Source organism: Anolis sagrei, chromosome Y (assembly GCF_037176765.1).
Source record: "Anolis sagrei isolate rAnoSag1 chromosome Y, rAnoSag1.mat, whole genome shotgun sequence".
NCBI classification, from domain to species: domain Eukaryota; kingdom Metazoa; phylum Chordata; class Lepidosauria; order Squamata; family Dactyloidae; genus Anolis; species Anolis sagrei.
This window is the reverse complement of record NC_090035.1, coordinates 9,158,717-9,177,155: the sequence shown is the minus strand read 5'-3', so window position 1 is coordinate 9,177,155 and position 18,439 is coordinate 9,158,717. Positions and strand designations below refer to the sequence as shown.

Genomic DNA, 18,439 nt, shown 5'->3' with positions numbered 1-18,439 from the left:
TGAACTGGATGTATCTATTCTGATCTGATGCGTGGACAAATTGTTCCAAATCAGCCCAATTTGCTTTGCTATTTCGGTTATACAGTCATAGCTGTAAACTACTTTGACAAAGACTGCTATTAAGTCGAACAACCTGTGCATTGCTGTGCCATAATTCGCATTTCACAAGTATGTTCCATGATGCCACATGAGGCATAATATGCCAGCCAACTGCTTTCACCAACCAACTAATCCTCGCTGTGAAGAGGACAATCCTTGCCTTAAATTAAATGGCAAACAACAGCCTTCCTGGGTCATTCCTTTTTTAACAGAGGAGAAAACCAATTTTGAAGCATGGCACTTACCAATGTCAAACTGAAGCAGTTATTAAAGAGCAGCCCCTAATGCTCTTTGAATTAGCAGTGCCAACTGCTTCCCCAGCAATCTGCCTCAGTCACGACCGCACCAGCAAACGGCACTTGACAAATGTGATGACCCAACTAATGGATTTTATGGGCCACCTACACAGAATGACAGCATTATCAAAATCATATCTCCCATTTTGGCAATTCTGGGTTCCCAGTGCAGCTCGATGCTTGAAAGATTGTTAAAAAAAAAAGAAAACAGCCACATAGTCTCCTATTCCCTTTCCTTGGAAGAGCATAAAAGGATGGGTTAATTAGTAAATGGAAGCAGAATAATTGGACTGAATAATTCCTGCCGCTGGCAGATCTCAGAGGCTAGATCAGCGCTTCTCAACCTGGGGGTTGGGACCCCTGGGGGGTTGCAAGGGGGCTTCAGAGAGGTTGCCAAAGACCACCAGAAAACATGTATTTCTGATGGTCTTAGGGACCCCTTTGGCAGAAAAGGCTAAAGATCTCTCCGCCTGTCCTTCTCTTCCTTTTTGGAAACAGACAGGGAATCCCACCACCAATAGACGTCCTCTGCTGTGATTGGCCAGCCCCTTAGCCAAGGAAAGGACTGTTTCTGAGAATCCAAGTGGAGAGGGGAGAGCAGGCATACTCGGTGAATGGCAGCATGGTGCGCATGTGCTGGCAAGGAAGAGCGTGCAATGCTGGAGGGAGGTTCTGTGTGGGAAGTGTGGCCCAATTCTATTGTTGGTGGTGTTCAGAATGCTCTTTGATTATAAGCGAACTATACATCCCAGCAATTACAACTCCCAAATGTCTATTTTCCCCACATTCCACCAGTGTTCACATTTGGGTATATTAAGTATTTGGGCCAAGTTTGGTCCAGATCTATCATTGTTTGAGTTCACAGTGCTCTCTGGATGTACGTGAACTACAACTCCAAAACTCAAGGTCAATGCCCACCAACCCTGCTCTTTGATTGTAGGTTAACTATAAATCCCAGCAAATACAACTCCCAAATTACAAAATCTATCCCCCCACTGATGTTCACATTTGGGCATATTAAGTATTTGTGCCAAGTTTGGTCCAGATCTATCCTTGCTTGAGTCCACAGTGCTCTCTGGATGTAGGTGAACTACAACTCCAAAATTCAAGATCAATGCCCACCAAACACTTCCAGATTTTCTTTTGGTCACAGGAGTTCTGTGTGCCAGGTTTTCAGGATTTATTGAGTTATGTATGCGTTTTAAATGTGCTTCTTTGTATTGCAAATATGGATGCCATTGAGAATGGAAAATACTGTGCTGAAATGTTTAGAGTTGAGGCTGTGATTATGTGAACTTGAGAACTTGAGATCTAGCTATGTTCTGATGAGAACTTCAAGGGAGTTGCCAACTTGAAGCTAGGGAAAGATAAACAACTGCAGAAGAATCATAGAATCATAGAATCAAAGAGTTGGAAGAGACCTCATGGGCCATCCAGTCCAACCCCATTCTGCCAAGAAGCAGGAATATTGCATTCAAATCACCCCTGACAGATGGCCATCCAGCCTCTGTTTAAAAGCTTCCAAAGAAGAACCCTCCACCATACTCCGGGGCAGAGAGTTCCACTGCTGAATGGCTCTCACAGTCAGGAAGTTCTTCCTCATCTTCAGGTGGAATTTCCTCTCTTGTAGTTTGAAGCCATTGTTCCGCGTCCTAGTCTCCAAGGAAGCAGAAAACAAGCTTGCTCCCTCCTCCCTGTGGCTTCCTCTCACATATTTATACATGCTTCAGAATGCTCTTTGATTGTATTTATTTATTTTTATTTATTTAGAGCTTTTATAACCCGGTCTTCTCGACCTCTGACGAGGGACTCAGGCCGGTTCACAACAGGAGATTCATAGACAATAGTATAAAAATCACAACCTCATAATACATTAATACATAAAATACATTAAAATACTATAAATCCCAGCAACTACAACTCCCAAATTACAAAATCTATAAATCCCAGCAACTATAAATCCCAGCAACTACAACTCCCAAATTACAAAATCTATCCCCCCAACTAGTGTTCGCATTTGCGCACCCGGTGGCGCAATGGGTTAAAGCCCTGTGCCGGCAGGACTGAAGACCAACAGGTCACAGGTTCGAATCCGGGGAGAGGTGGATGAGCTCCCTCTATCAGCTCCAGCTCCTCATGCGGGGACATGAGAGAAGCCTCCCACAAGGATGATAAAAACATCATATCATCCAGGTGTCCCCTGGGCAACGTCCTTGCAGACGGCCAATTTTCTCACACCAGGAGTCACTCCTGACACAACAAACATTTGGGCATATTAAGTATTTGTGCCAAGTTTGGTCCAGATCTATCAGATCCGTCATGGTCCAGATTTATCCTTGTCTGAGTCCACAGTGCTCTCTGGATGTAGGCGAACTACAACTCCAAAATTCAAGGTCAATGCCCACCAAACCCTTCCAGGATTTTCTTTTGATCACGGGAGTTCTGTGTGCCAGATTTGGTTCAATTCCATTGTTGTTGGAGTTCAGAATGCTCTTTGATTGTAGATGAACTATAAATCCCAGCAACTACAAGTCCCAAATGACAACATCTATTTTCCCCAAACTCCACCAGTGTTCACATTTGAGTATACTGGGTATTTGTGCCAAATTTGGTTCAGTGAATGAAAATACATCCTGCATATCAGATGTTGACATTACGATTCACAACCGTTTGCAAAATTACAGTGGTGAAGTAGCAATGAAAATAACATTATGGTTGGGGGTCACCACAACATGAAAAACTGTATTAAGGGGTTGCGGCATTAGGAAGGTTGAGAAATACTGGGCTAGACTAAAAACATGGTTGGTAACCAATTTCAAATCTTCCAAATCTCCATCAAAAAAGCAGAGATTTACTGCGGGCTAGGCTACGCTGCCCCAGAGCTATGAACCGACAGCTATCCTCGCACGGGGACGTTGCCTGAGATATGAAATGAGCAAGCAGTAACCTTCTGTGGAACCAAACCCGCTGTAAGTGCTCCTGGGAGACTGGGGCATCCAAACACCAAGCCCAATCCTTTCATCTCCTCCTGACAACAGCAGCCCAATTAAAGGAGAACCCGGTGACAAGCTTCATGCTAAATGCTGCTTGGTTAAAAGCGCTCCGTCGCTCCAGACGCCCCGTTTTATCAAAGCTGTCACTGCTGCCGCCCCCGTTCCTCATCCCAATCTTTAGGAATTGGTAATAAAAGGGAAATTTGATCAGCTTCTAACAGGTGTCAAGAGAAAAATCAATGGCCTGCCTGGAATCTAGGTGATTTCAAACCTGGCATTTAAAAATCACCTGCTATCTCCACCAATAAACAATTTGCAGGAGGGAAAGGGGGAGAAAATGAAAAGAATGGAGCACCCTAACAATGCGGCGCTTGGCACATCTGAGAGAACACAGAGAAACAGTGATTACACAATATTCCTTTGAGTCAGACAAGGTTTGATTTAATGCAAAGATGTTCAGGTTCTCTCATTTGCTATCTTCAAACAGGAAATCCTTAAAAAGCAGGTGCTATGGTGGAAAAGGGAGGAGGCACAGTAACTCTTTCTCTTTCTGACTGTGTTCCAAAACAAAATGCTAACCCTCTTCTGTTTTGAGAAGTGTAACCTCCCCATCCTGATCTCTGGCAAGGGCCACACTTTCAGAAAGTTATGATGACTTTATAACACCTGATATTTGATACAGTGGGGTGCAAGTAAAGACTAAGGGAAAGTAGGAAAATTGTCAGTGTCATCCAATCAATCAATCTTTAGTTCTGTGGCATATAAAACTACCATATTTCATTGCATAATAGTCGCACCCCCATTTTTGTTTGGCAAAAGGGAAGAGGCACAGTAACTCTTTCTCTACTTAGGAAGAGAACTGACTGTGTTCCAAAACAAAATGCTAACCCTCTTCTGTTCTGAGAAGTATTTGTGTGTTCTTCACATAATGGTTGCAGAGCCATTTGGGGGTGATTTCCCCTCCTTCTTTCTCTGAATACAAAGCAGTTTAAAAAAACCTTAACCAGAGATCTCTGAAACTCAAATCTTCCCTCCTTCACCCTTTCTTCAGACGTTGCAATCCAATCAATCATGTTACAGTTCTGTGATATATAAAACTATCATAATTCATTGCATAATAGTCGTACCCCCATTCTTTGGTTGGGACAATTGGTACTTTTGTGTTCTTCATATAATGGTTGCAGAGCCATTTCGGGGTGATTTCCCTTCCTTTCTCTGAAGACAAGACAATTTTTAAAAACCTTAAATGGAGGACTCTGTAACTCGAATCTTCTCTTCTAAGTCCTTTCTCCAGATTTTGTAATCCAATCAGTCATGTTACAGTTCTGTGATATATATAAAACTATCATGATTCAGCGAAGGAAGATAGATGCTTTTGAACTGTGGTGTTGGAGGAAAGTTCTGAGTGCCTTGGACTGCGAGAAGATCCAACCAGTCCATCCTCCAGGAAATAAAGCCCGGCTGCTCACTGGAGGGAAGGATACTAGAGACAAAGTTGAAGTCCTTTGGCCACATCATGAGGAGACAGCAAAGCCTAGAGAAGGGAATGATGCTGGGGAAGGTGGAAGGCAAAAGGAAGAGGGGCTGACCAAGGGCAAGATGGATGGATGGCATCCTTGAAGTGACTGGACTCACCTTGACGGAGCTGGGGGTGGTGACGGCTGACAGGGAGCTCTGGCGTGGGCTGGTCCATGAGGTCACGAAGAGTCGGAGACGACTGAACAAATGAACAACAACAACCATGATTCATTGCATAATAGTTGCACCCCCATTCTTTGGGTGAGACAATTGGTACTTTTGTGTTCTTCATATAATGGTTGCAGAGCCATTTGGGGTGATTTCCCTTCCTTTCTCTGAAGGCAAGACAGTTTTTAAAAACCTTAAATAGAGAACTCTGTAACTCGAATCTTCCCTTCTTCGTCCTTTCTCCAGATTTTGTAATCCTATCAGTCATGTTATAGTTCTGTGATATATATAAAACTACCAGAATTCATTGCATAATAGTCGTACCCCCATTATTTGGGTGGGAGAATTGGTATTTTTGTGTTCTTCACATAACGGTTGCAGAGCTACTTGGGGGTGATTTCCCCTCCTTCTTTCTCTGAAGGCAAGGATGTTTTAAAAACCTTAAATAGAGATCTCTGTAACTCAAATCCAACCCTTCTTCTTCCTCTGAGGCAAGGAAGTTAAAAGCAAACAAAGAGAAATGGAGCTTGTTAGTTTGAGACTAAATCAGACCTTCTCCTCCTCCTGTCTCGGAGGTGAGGCACTTAATGTTTTATTTTTAAACCCAGAAACTGGAGAATCAAAGGCAGATATTTTACATCGCATAATAGTCGCAACTCTTTTTTTTTTACAAAAAAGAATAAAATTTTGAATATTATGCAATGAAATATGGTTTCCAATTTGCTCTCACCTCTGCTACCTTGGGTGAATGCTCCAAACCTAGTGATTTTCCATTTTCAAGACAGAAAAAAAACACAAGGACCCAATTGTATTGTTGTCATTTCACAATAAGCTCACAGTCATCTTTATTTTGATATCCACAATTAGGTGCTCCCTCTTAAAATATATCTACATCCTTAAGCAACAATCAAGTGGGTTACACAAACATTGATTAGTGCACACAATAGCTAGAAAACTATCTTGGTAGTTCTCCTCATTGGTCACATTTCAAGAGTGTAAGGGAAGACCAAAGATACAGCAGGGTGACATACACAACAGGTTTAGTCATTTAGCAACATGATCAACATGAGGAGTGAGGGTCCATGCAGTTCTGCAGGCAAAGAGTTGTACTTAGACCTTGGAGAGCAGGGTTCAAGCTCCAGCTCAGCCATGGTTGAGAGAAAGTCATTTGTCTTCTCAGACTCAGTTCCCCACCTGCAAAATGGGAATGTAAGTGACCTATCTCATGGGCCTTCCAAGAGCATAAAGCAGTTCAGTGTGGTAAAGCACTTTTCACAATGGAAATATCATTTCTACTATTATGGCGAAACATTCAGAGCACCAACAACGAGACTTTATTACAGTCCTTGACCAGCACAGAGTGGGGCACAAACGCCCTGGGATGGCCAAACACAACTCCCTAGAGAGGCAGGCATTAAAAAGATTAGAAAATAGATTTTTTTTAAAAAAAACAACACTGTTTAAAGACAAAGTTATCATAGCAGGTATAGGACTGAGGAAGGGGAAAATCTAATAAGAGGGATACAACATTAGGGGGGTACCAGAGGGAGAGGGAGGGGCACATTACAAGCCCAGCAGCAGCTCAGCTGCAACAGGTTGCTCCAGCCGCATTCCCGTCAGGGTGCTGCCCTGTGAGGTCAATCATCATCTGTCGAATCTGGCATGCAGAACCCAACAATACTGTAAATTATTGTAATGCTAGAGTCCAAGACCAGCAGGGTAGCATAACATTTTCCGGTGCTCCCTGGGTATTTAAGAAGCGATGGTGTAATGAGATTATTTCTGATGTCTTTGTAAAACATGCACATGTTCGGTTGTTTCTGTGTGTCTGGACTCACGGGGCACAATCTCTCCTTGAAGGGGGTCTTCTGATACCTGTCCTCCAATACAGTCGATGGGAGGTCATGGCATTTTGCCAGGGTAAAAGCTCTTCAGTGTTTGGGCACCTCCAGGTCTGTTAAGTATGCCATGGAGGCAGTGAGATATCTATTAGCTTCACTAACAATAAAGGCTGGGGAGCTGGGAAAGTCCGATCGGCACTCTATGTCCAGGATCCGTTGCTTGATGAGATCCTTGGCTTGGTCCCATTTCATGCTTAGTAATTGTCCTTGGGAGAAACCTAGTGTTGCGATCTTTGCTGCCATGTGGACTGGAAGTCGACCCTCATGGTTAGAGTGGCAAGACCATGCAGGGAGAAAGATAGGCATAACCAATAGTTGAGAACGGATGTCCATACTCTCCCCTCCACTTTCACGAAGCCTGTCACTAATTACAGGGTGGTGTTAGAGACACATCTGGGAGCCTGTAGAGCTGATCTTAGGAATTTGGATTGAACATGCTCTGGTGGGGCATAATTTGAAAAGGGGCCAAGCTGAGCTTCATACAGCATTTGTGCAATTGGATTAGCTTCAAAAAGTTTAAGTGCCACCAGCATTAAGTAGCCTCCTCCCACCTTGAGGTATCATCATCATCATCATCATCATCTCCAAAGGGACTCGGGGCGGCTCATAGAAGCACTCCAAGTGCCACATGCAGACAACAATACATAAGTATAAATACAATGACATAAGTATAATCAACAGCGCATAAAAATCTCATTAATACATTTTTTAAAAATTGAAAATTATAAAATTCCTAAAACACAATGGAACCTGCCAGCCAGCAATCTATCATAACAATCAATCAAAGTGTGGGCCAGTACTATCAATGATTCATCACATTGGCCATGGATTACTCATGACCAAAGGCCTATCTGAAGAACCAACTATGTTTTAGACTCCCCTGGAAGGCATAAAGAGAGGGGGCTAATCTAATTTCCATAGAGAGAGTACTCCAGAACTAGGGAGCCACCACCGAGAAGGCCCTCTCTCTCTCATCCCCACTAACCATGCTTGAGAGGGTGGTGGGACCAAGAGAAGGGCGTCTCCAGCAGATCTTATGCCCATGCCTGTTTGTAAAAGGAGATGCGGTCTCGGAGATAGGTTAGACCCGAAGAATATAGGGCTTTATAGGTAATCACCTGCACTTTGAATTGGGCCTGGAATCTTATCGAGAGCCAGTGGAGCTGCTTTAAAAGGGGGTGGTATGCTCCCTAAAGCTCACTCCAGTTAATAATCTGGCTTCCTCTCTGCAGTTTCTAAGTCATATTCAAAGGCAGCCCCATGTAGAGTGCATTACAGTAGTCAATTCTGGATGTAACTAAGGCATGGACCACCATGGCCAAGTCAGGCTACTCAAGGAATGATCGCAGCTGGTGCACAAGCTTTAACTGTACAAAAGCTCTCCTGGCCATCACTGACACCTGAGTCTCAAGCATCAGTGAAGAATCCAGGAGAACCTCTAGACTGTGGACTTGTTTCCTCAGGGGGAGTGTGACCCCACTGAGCACAGGTTCAGTTGTAACCTCATGGACTAGACCACGCTCAATCACAGGTTGCCACCCTAGACCCCAATCAGCCCTGTGACTGACCAGGAGGATCTCTGTCTTGTCTGGATTAAGCCTCAGCTTGTTGGACCTCATCCAGTCCAACACAGTTGGCAAGCACTGGTTTATGATCCGAGGAGCTTCCCTAGAATTAGGTGGAAAAGTGTAGTAGAATTGTGTGTCATCTGCGTAGAGATGGCACCCAACTCCAAAGCTCTGGATGACTTCACCCAGTGGATTCGTGTAGATATTAAAGAGCATGCGGGAAAGAAGGGAACCTTGCAGGACTCCACAGGTCAATGGCCAGGGCTTTCTTAAGATGGCATGCAAGCTCATTTGCACTGTCTCTGCTGTTTACTCTGCGTGGGCTTTCCTGCTGTTATTGCAATGGAGGAGTACTCCCATGTATTCAAAACCTGAGACCGGCTCAATTCTGTGTCCACCAGACATGATACATAAACCCATACGATTTAGAAATTTGTGAATGGAGAGCAGGAGTTATGTACAGGCAGTTCCAAAAAAGCAAGCGTCATCACTCCAAGTTCAAACCCATTAGGAGGAAAACTACTCATATTTAGAAAAATTCATCCATTTCTCATTCAGACATAATAAAAATAAAAAAGGACAAAGATAATCATCAATACAGCAACGTCAGACCATTCCTCTTTGCGAACATACTTTTTAACACGCAAATGCCTTGGAAACAATGTCGGGATGTGAAAGAGAGAAAAAGAGAGAGAAAAAAGAAAGAATGAATCACAGCTAGTAAGGAGATAGGATGCAGAGAAAATATAATCACTCTTTGAGCTACTGCATATATTACAGTAGGTTGGAAGCAATACAAAGTTGTACTCATTATTGCCAATGTAACTCATTCTCACAGGTGTTTATGATGACTTCCTAGTCATGGGACTTGTGTGAATTATCTACACAAGTATGGGAAACGGGCCTCTGAGTGGAGACAAGAAGGGATATAAATCCACTTATTTTGCTCTTGCATGAAAGAATAACTTTCAAAGTGATTGCTTCCCATTAGGCACAATTATAAAAGGCTTAGCTCAGATTTTTCACATTTTGGAAATTTTCTGTGGAAAAAAAATGTTCAAAATAAAATCCACCAAAACCCAAGTCTAAACACAAAGTTCATATACATCTCATACAGCCTGCTGATAATTTTACATATAAGACTTTTAGTGATTTCATATATGAAACAAAGTTTGTGCTCACTGAGTGATCAGAGAGCAAAGGTGTCACTACCTCAGCCACCCATTTGGACAATTTCGGATTTTGGATGATTTCAGAATTACAGACACTCAATCTGTATTTCCTGTAAAGCAGCCCACAGCACCACTGTATTATCGTTAGCATCTCAATGCGTGTCAAATAGTTGGCTTCATCGTAACGCTCTGATTAAGCACAACCAAATCCCTTTCTTGGGACTTACATAGGTCTAGAACAGTGGTTCCCAATCTGTGGTCTGTGGACCACCAGTGGTCTGCAAGAACTAAAATATGTATTGTCGAAGGCTTTCATGGCCAGAATCACTGGGTTGTTGTAGGTTTTTTGGGCTATATCGCCATGTTCTAGAGCAGTGTTTCTCAACCTAAGGGTCGGGACCCCTGGGGGGGTCACGAGGGTGTCAAAGGGGTCACCAAAGACCATCAGAAAACACAGTATATTCTGTTGCTCATGGGGGTTCTGTTTGACCAAATTCTATCATTGGTGGGCATCAGAATGCTCTTTGATTGCAGGCGAACTATAATTCCCAGCAAGTACAACTCCCAAATGTCAAGGTCTATTTTCCCCAAACTGCACCAGTGTTCAGATTTGGGCATATTGAGAATTCGTGCCAAGTTTGGTCCAGATCCATCCTAGCTTGAGTCTCTGGATGTAGGTGAACTACAACTCCAAAACTCAAGGTCAATGCCCACCAAACTCTTCCAGTATTTTCTGTTGGTCATGGGAGTTAAATGAACTATAAATCCCAGCAACTACAACTCCCAAATGAAAAAATCAGTCCCCCCTGCCCAACTCCACCAGTATTCAAATGTGGGTGTATCGGGTATTGGTGCTAAATTTGGTCCATCCTGCATATACATCCTGCATATCAGATATTCACATTATGATTCACAACAATAGCAAAATGACAGTTGTGAAGTCGCAACAAAAATAACGTTGTGGTTGGGGGTCACCACAACATGAGGAACTGCATTAAGGGGTCGCAGCATTAGGAAGGTCGAGAACCACTGTTCTAGAGGCATTCTCTCCTGACGTTTCGCCTGCATCTATGGCAAGCATCCTCAGAGGTAGTGAGGATGCTTACCATAGATGCAGGCAAAACGTCACTACCTCTGAGGATGCTTGCTATAGATGCAGACAAAACGTCAGGAAAGAATGCCTCTAGAACATGGTGATATAGCCCAAAAAACCTACAACAACCCAACTAAAATATGGTCCGCAGCCTCACCGTTACTACACAATTGCACCGAGAGCACTGAACTCACAAAACTCTCTTATAGTACCGAGGTGCTCCCCTCCTCCTTCCTCCCTGAGAAGAAACGCTTCATGTGGCTACAAGAAATGGGGGAGCCTTGGTGTCTCTGTTTTTAGACCTGTTCCTGGGGTTATTTGGTATGCTGATTCAGAAAACTGCATTGGATAGACCACATCAGCAATAGATTATTCAATATGGTTTTCTGTGGCCGAGCAGATGGCGATTACTGGATGGCATATGTTCTGTTTCAGAAACTAGAGCTGATGTGGTCTATCCAATGCAATTTCCTGAATCAGTACCCCAAATAACCAAACCGGATATAAATTTGACCAAAAAGTGATTCGTAACCCTTTTGGTACTAATGTTGGAGAGTGGTCCCTGATCAAAGTGGTACCTGGAAAAGTGGTCCCTGGTCAAAGTAAAGCCTGGTCATGTGGTCCATGGTGAAAAAAAGATTGGGAACCACTTGTCTAGTAGGAAAAAGGGAGATTCTAGGGGGAGAATCAGAACTCTATTTGAGGAAAAATCACAAAAATTAATTTTTAGGCCTTAATTCATTTGGTAGTCCCAACAAAAGTTGGAATCCCACGAAATTAACTAGACACATGAGCCCTTGGTGGCGCAATGGGTTAAACTCTTGTGCCAGCAGGATTGCTGACCAACAAGTCAGCGGTTTGAATCTGGGGAGAGTGGGTTGAGCTCCCTCTGTCAGCTCCACCTCCCCATGTGGGGACATGAGAGAAGCCTCCCATATGGGTGGTAAGATCTATGAGCCAGGGCAAATTGGATGTTGTTATTGGTGAGATGTCAAGACTAAAGATAGACATTCTGGGGGTCAGCGAACTGAAATGGACTGGAATGGGCCACTTCACATCAGATGACCACCAGATCTACTACTGCGGACAAGAGGAACATAGAAGAAATAGAGTAGCCGTCCATGAGGTCACGAAGAGTCGGAAACGACTGAACGAATGAACAACAACAACATGGGTGGTAAAACATCAAACATTTGGGCATCCCCTAGGTAACGTCCTTGCAGATGGCCAATTCTCTCACACCAGAAGCAACTTGCAGTTTCTCAAGTAGCTCCTGACACACACACACGAACTAGTCACACTGAATTAACTCCTAAAGTTTAAGTCAATACTTAACACAAAACCTGTGAATTCAATAGGTCTAAGATTCAGGACAAAATCTACAATCTGATGCTTAGATCAAAGTCTCCCAACCATAATAATATCCATGTACTTAAGCGGCTGAAAATAGCCTAATAGTAAAGAGTAGAAAATATCTTCCATTTCATTAAAAAAATGTCTGCCATGACATTATTATGAAAAAGCCAACAGGTCTTGGTGAGATTACCTTCGTGCACTCCTGTTTGTAGGGGTGAAAGGCCACAAACACAGGACACCACTGTTCCAGCCCATATTTGTAAGCATGCTAGGAGGGCATGCTTCTCAAGATGGATTAAGATTTCCAAATGCTTACCTGGAAGGTTATCTGTTCCAGCTTCATCTCCAGAGACCGGTTCTCCTCTTCTAATCGCCTTCTTTCAGCTTCTAGTTCCTCAATCTTTAATCTAGGAGAACAAAGATGATACTCAGAATTCCTAGAATTTCCTTCTTGGTGTTACAATCATATCACGTGAGCCTAACTACTAGGCATCTGTGATTGACTGAAAAATATTTCAAAAAGTCATTACAAAATTAGAGAGTGCTGGCATTTTGTTTCTGAAGTATAGTTAATGAAAACTTCATTCCTAAAACAAAAGTAATGAAATTTTGTTACTTTTTTATTATAGTAATTGCACATAATTACTATAATTAGGGAAACTTCAGGGGCTCATTTCTCCCTCATTTTTACAACTTTTGGAGTGAAACTTGCTACAATGGAAGAACACATTTACCACTATTAGCCCATCAAGTTTCAGAACATTTCACTTATCCATGAAGTTTTGGGGAATTTTCAAAGTTTTTATAAACAACATTTAAAAAAGACTACAAGAGCTATCACCTTGTTGAATATCCTCTTTGCAGATTCAACAATTTCTTTGAACTCTGGCTGGCTGCTGCTAGGAGGAGCAAATCTTTTCCCTCTCCTGATTGGGGCTTTCTGATGAGAACAGAATTTTGGGGAATAAAGTTTAGAGCATTCTCTGCCTTAGGGCTCCTCGCCTTCCCAAACTACATTTCCCAGAGTTCTGTGCTTTCTTTCCCAGCAAACTCTGCTACCTCCCTGCTTTCCCTCTCCTAATGGTGAGAGGCCATTAATCTAAAGAGGAAAGGCAATCTTTGCTTGCTTGGAGTGAAAATAAAATTGACTTTGGGAGGCTTCTGAGATTTACAAAATGCAAACAAAAAAGTATTGGGTAAGTTCAAATTCTTAAGATTTTGGTATGGGCCACTCCCATGTATCAGATATTACCTCGTAAGTAGGAATTTAATGAATTTGATACAACTTACCAGAATTAATGAAAAATGCACATCTCTAGTAACTACAACCGAGAGAAAGGGTGAACAATGAGCACCACAGGTGGTCAGAAGAAACTTCCAGCATCATGTTACAGAGACCTTCTCCATCTTATCCCATTTCTGCTCCACGTATCTTATACCAGTATGAAGGGAACATTGCAGGTTTCCTTAGAGATAGCCCCTCCAAGTTTGTATTCCTCCCTCAAGAGCTGGAAGGAGCTCTACAAATTGTTGAGCCTTTACCTCTTGGGCAAGTAACACCAATTATGATATTTCGGTTTTCGTTTCTCTCAAGACCTATTTAAACGGCTTATCTATGTATACAATAAACGTGAAAATAATATTTCATGTATATATGTAGATTATCTATCTATCTACATTGGTATTTTCCAAGAAGGTTCCCACATCCAGAGAGCCCTGGGACTACAACCAGCAATGGATCTTGACCAAACCTGGCACACATATCTAAGCAAGTTAGAAGATAAAAACAGAATTGTCTGATTGTCTACATGACTACAGCTTAAACCAGTGGTTCTCAACCTGTGGGTCCCCAGATGTTTTGGCCTTCAACTCCCAGAAATCCTAACAGTTGGTAAACTGCCTGGGATTTCTGGGAGTTGTAGGCCAAAACATCTCAGGACCCACAGGTTGAAAACCACTGGGCTAAACCATCTTTTTGCTAGCTTTGCCTTATGACATGTATTGGATCGGAATGAACATTCATGTTGCTTTAAGATGGTGGAAACCATCTTGCAAACACATCTGAAAGACACTGGGTTGGTGAAATCTTGTTTCAACAATCTTAGTAGCTATAACGTCAACATTTAGAGAATCTTTTAAAAATAAAACAAACTGTTTTGTATTTGAGACTCTCTTTTTTGTATAATTTAAGATTATCTATTCTATTGTGCTTCTAAATGGGATTGAATATGATATTTTGGTTCTTCTTTCATCCTGCAAATCCAGGGCCCTTCAACACAGCCATATAATCCAGAATATCAAGGCAGATAAACTACAATACTTCTTGGGAGGAGAGCAAAGACCAATCTCAATAAAACAGAGAAGTGTAGAGACATCACACTGGCAACAAAGATCTGCATAGTTAAAGCTATGGTATTCCTTGCAGTAACCTATGGATGCGAGAGCTGGACCATAAGGAAGACTGAGCAAGGGAAGAGAGACACTTTTGAACTATGGTGTTGGAGGAAAATTCTGAGAGTGCCTCGGACAGCAAGAAGATCTAAAAAGTCCATACTCCAGAAAATAAAACCCGGCTGCTCACTGGAGGGAAGGATATTAGAAGCAAAGTTGAAGTACTTTGGCCACATAATGAGAAGACAGGAAAGCTTGGAGAAGACAATGGAAGGAAATGGGAAGAGGGATCGACCAAGGGCAAGGTGGATGGATGGTATTATTGAAGTGACTGGCTTGACCTTGAAGGAGCTGGGGATGGCCACAGCCCACAGGGAGCTCTGGCCTGGGCTGGTTCAGGAGGTCACAAAGAGTCGAAAGCGACTGAACAAATAAACAACAACAAATCCACAATATCTGCTTTCAACTGGATTATCTGAGTCTGAGTCCACGTTGCCATATTTGTTGTTTACACCGCCATATAATCCAGTTCAATGTGGATTTTATACAGCTGTGTGGAAGGAGCCCCAGTGTGTCATCAAAGTTGGATTAAGCAAGCTTCCAGGAAACGAAACAAGTTTTACTAACTGTAACCTTAGGAGAAGCCAGTTATTTGAATACATACTTCACTATACTATAATATACTATACATACTATACATTCCCCACCTACCCTAGTGTCCATGTCCCAGTTTAGGTGGTAAGAGAGTGTTTACACTCAAAAGCAAAGACCAGTCTGCACACATTCAATTGCATATTCTCTTTACTCTTATTTTGTTTGTTCTAAGACTGAGTTGAAGAAAAACTGCACAGCGAAGGTCTGATGTGGCTCAAACAATGCCACGGATATAGACAACACCACTGACGATTCTGCACCCAATTAATTATGAAGAGCCTTTTCCAAAAGCGTGATGGTTGAAAATATGAAAAAGAATTTCAGCTGTAGGGATTGCTTCAAATCCCTCCAAGGGTTTTCCTGAGCAGCTGTAATTGAAATTGAAATTATCCTGAAAAGCAGACTCTGAAGGGCCTAGGAATGCAGCATTCAAAGGCCTTCTGAGAACATTTTAGCTTGGAGGGAAACTCTCCCACAAGTTGCCTCTGCACCAAGATTCATATCTGCTTTTTCTTGAGGGTTAGCCTCCTAAGACACATGCATAAGAGAAAAAAGCAGGCACCCAGGAACACAGGAACCATTGATAAAAGAGAGACATCCACAAAGACTCTAAAGAGAAAAGAGAGGCCATTTCACATTGGGTCTTGCTCATATTCCTCAGGCGGTTTAGTTACACCCCATATAAAAATAAACCACAACTGGGGAAAAAAATGAAATATAGATTTATAACAATAGTACCACGTGCAAACTGTGATGTCTTGCTCAATTTAAGATTAATTTAAGAACACATTTTGTGATGGAGAATTGCACATTATTTTCAAAAACTGACTATATGGTGAGTTGCATTGTAAGAGATCTAAAACGTGAACTACTGAATTCAAAATGATGTGAACAGATTAGAGAGATGATTGGCCAAAACTAACAAAATGAAATTCGACAGGGACAAATGCAAGAGACTCCGCTTAGGCAGAAAAAATGAAATGCAAAGACAAAAATGGGGGATGACGCATCCCAGTGTCTAGATCCTGGGAAGTCATGCTAATCCTCTATTCTACCTTGGTCAGACCACACCTGGCATCACACTGTGTCTAATTCTGGGCACCACAACTGAAGACAGATGTTGACTAAGCTGGAATGTGTCCAGAGGAGGATGACTAAAATGATCGAGGGACTGGAGAACAAGCCCTATGAGCAGCGGCTTAAAGAGCTGGGCATGTTTAGCCTGCAGAAGAGAAGGCTGAGAGGAGACATGATGAGGGCCATCGATCAAGATGTGAGAGGAAGTCATAGGGAAGAGGGAGCAAGCTTGTTTTCTGCTGCCCTGGAGACTGGGATGCAATGGAGCAATGGCTTCAAACTATGGGAAAGAAAGGAGATTCCACCTGAACATGAGAAAGAACTTCCTGACTGTGAGAGTTGTTCAGCAGTGGAACTCTCTGCCCCGGAGTGTGGTGGAGGCTCCTTCTTTGGAGGCTTTGAAACAGAGGCTGGGTGGCCATCTGTCGGGGGTGTTTTGAATGTGATTTTCCTGCTTCTTGGCAGAATGTTGTTGGACTGGATGGCCCACCAGGTCTCTTCCAACTCAATGATTGTATGATTCTGTGGAAATCCACTGGGTGACTTTGGTTAGTCACATTTTCTCAGCCTGAAAGGACAACAGAAGCTGTGAGAGCTGCTCAGCAGAGGAACTGTGCCCAGTGTGGTGGAGGCTCTTTCTTTGGAGGCTTTTAAACAGAAGCTGGATGGCCATCTGTCGGGGGTGCTTTGAATGCGATTTTCCTGCTTCTTGGCAGAATGGGATTGGACTGGATGGCCCACCAGAAGAACTTTATTTTTTTTCTACCTCGCCTCTATCTCCCCGAAGGGACTTGGTGAGGTCTCTTCCAACTCAATGATTCTATGATTCTGTGGAAATCCACTGGGTGACTTAGGCTAATCACATTCTCTCAGCCCAAAAGGAAAACAGAAGCTTTGAGTGCTGTTCAGCAGTGGAACATTCTGCCCTGGAGTGTGGTGGAGGCTTCTTCTTTGGAGGTTTTTAAACAGAGGCTGGATGGCCATCTGTCAGGGGTGCTTTAAATGTGATTTTCCTACTTCTTGGCAGAATGGGATTGGACTGGATGGCCCACCAGAAGAACTTTATTTTTTTTCTACCTCGCCTCCATCTCCCCGAAGGGACTCGGGGAGGTCTCTTCCAACTCAATGATTCTATGATTCTGTGGAAATCCACTGGGTGACTTAGGCTAATCACATTCTCTCAGCCCAAAAGGAAAACAGAAGCTTTGAGTGCTGTTCAGCAGTGGAACTCTCTGCCCTGGAGTGTGGTGGAGGCTCTTTCTTTGGAGGCTTTTAAACAGAGGCTGGGTGGCCATCTGTCAGGGGTGCTTTGAATGTGATTTTCCTGCTTCTTGGTGGAAAGAGGTTGGACTGGAGGTCTCTTCCAACTCTAGGATTCTATGACCAGTCACTCTCGTTGCAATGATATAGTAACGGTGAGGCCACGGACTATTATTTTAGTTCTTGCAGACCACTGGTGGTCCCTTGAGCACAAGTTGGGAACCACTGGTCTACAGATACTTACTTTAGAAAAGTTCTAAAAGAAGTTGACAAAATGCACTTGGGTACATTCCCTATCAGGAAAGCCTGGAGAAGACAATTATGCTGGGGAAGGTGGAAGGTAGAAGGAAGAGGGGCCGACCAAGGGCAAGATGGATGGATAGCATCCTTGAGCTGTGGTGTTGGAGGAAAGTTCTGAGAGTGCCTTGGACTGCGAGAAGATGCAACCAGTTCATCCTCCAGGAAATAAAGCCCGGCTGCTCATTGGAGGGAAGGATACTAGAAACAAAGTTGAAGTACTTTGGCCACATCATGAGGAGACAGGAAAGCCTAGAGAAGACAATTATGCTGGGGAAAGTGGAAGGAAAAAGGAAGAGGGGCCGACCAAGGGCAAGATGGATGGATGGCATCCTTGAAGTGACTGGACTGACCTTGAAGGAGCTGGGGGTGGTGACGGCCGACAGGGAGCTCTGGCGTGGGCTGGTCCATGAGGTCACGAAGAGTCGGAGACGACTGAACGAATGAACAACACATTCCCTATTCTTGGCCAGGTCCCACCCATTCCTCTAAAAAATATTTTCCTCGCAGCATGGTCAACAAAAACAAATATTGAATCGGCCTTGGCCATGCGGTGATTGCAAAGAGCATGGCTAATGCGATTTATGGGAGGCAGG

The 18,439-nt window shown here is 43.1% G+C and overlaps 1 protein-coding gene across 1 annotated transcript in view; it reads right to left on the bottom strand.

The window, feature by feature from the left end:
- LOC132782155 (mitotic spindle assembly checkpoint protein MAD1) overlaps window positions 1–18,439 on the bottom strand; it is a 788,899-nt gene that overhangs the window by 403,991 nt on the left and 366,469 nt on the right. The window contains exon 15 of the mRNA XM_067461825.1: window positions 12,481–12,571. Coding sequence (XP_067317926.1) covers window positions 12,481–12,571 — 91 coding nt within the window. The remainder of the gene's footprint in view (window positions 1–12,480; window positions 12,572–18,439) is intronic.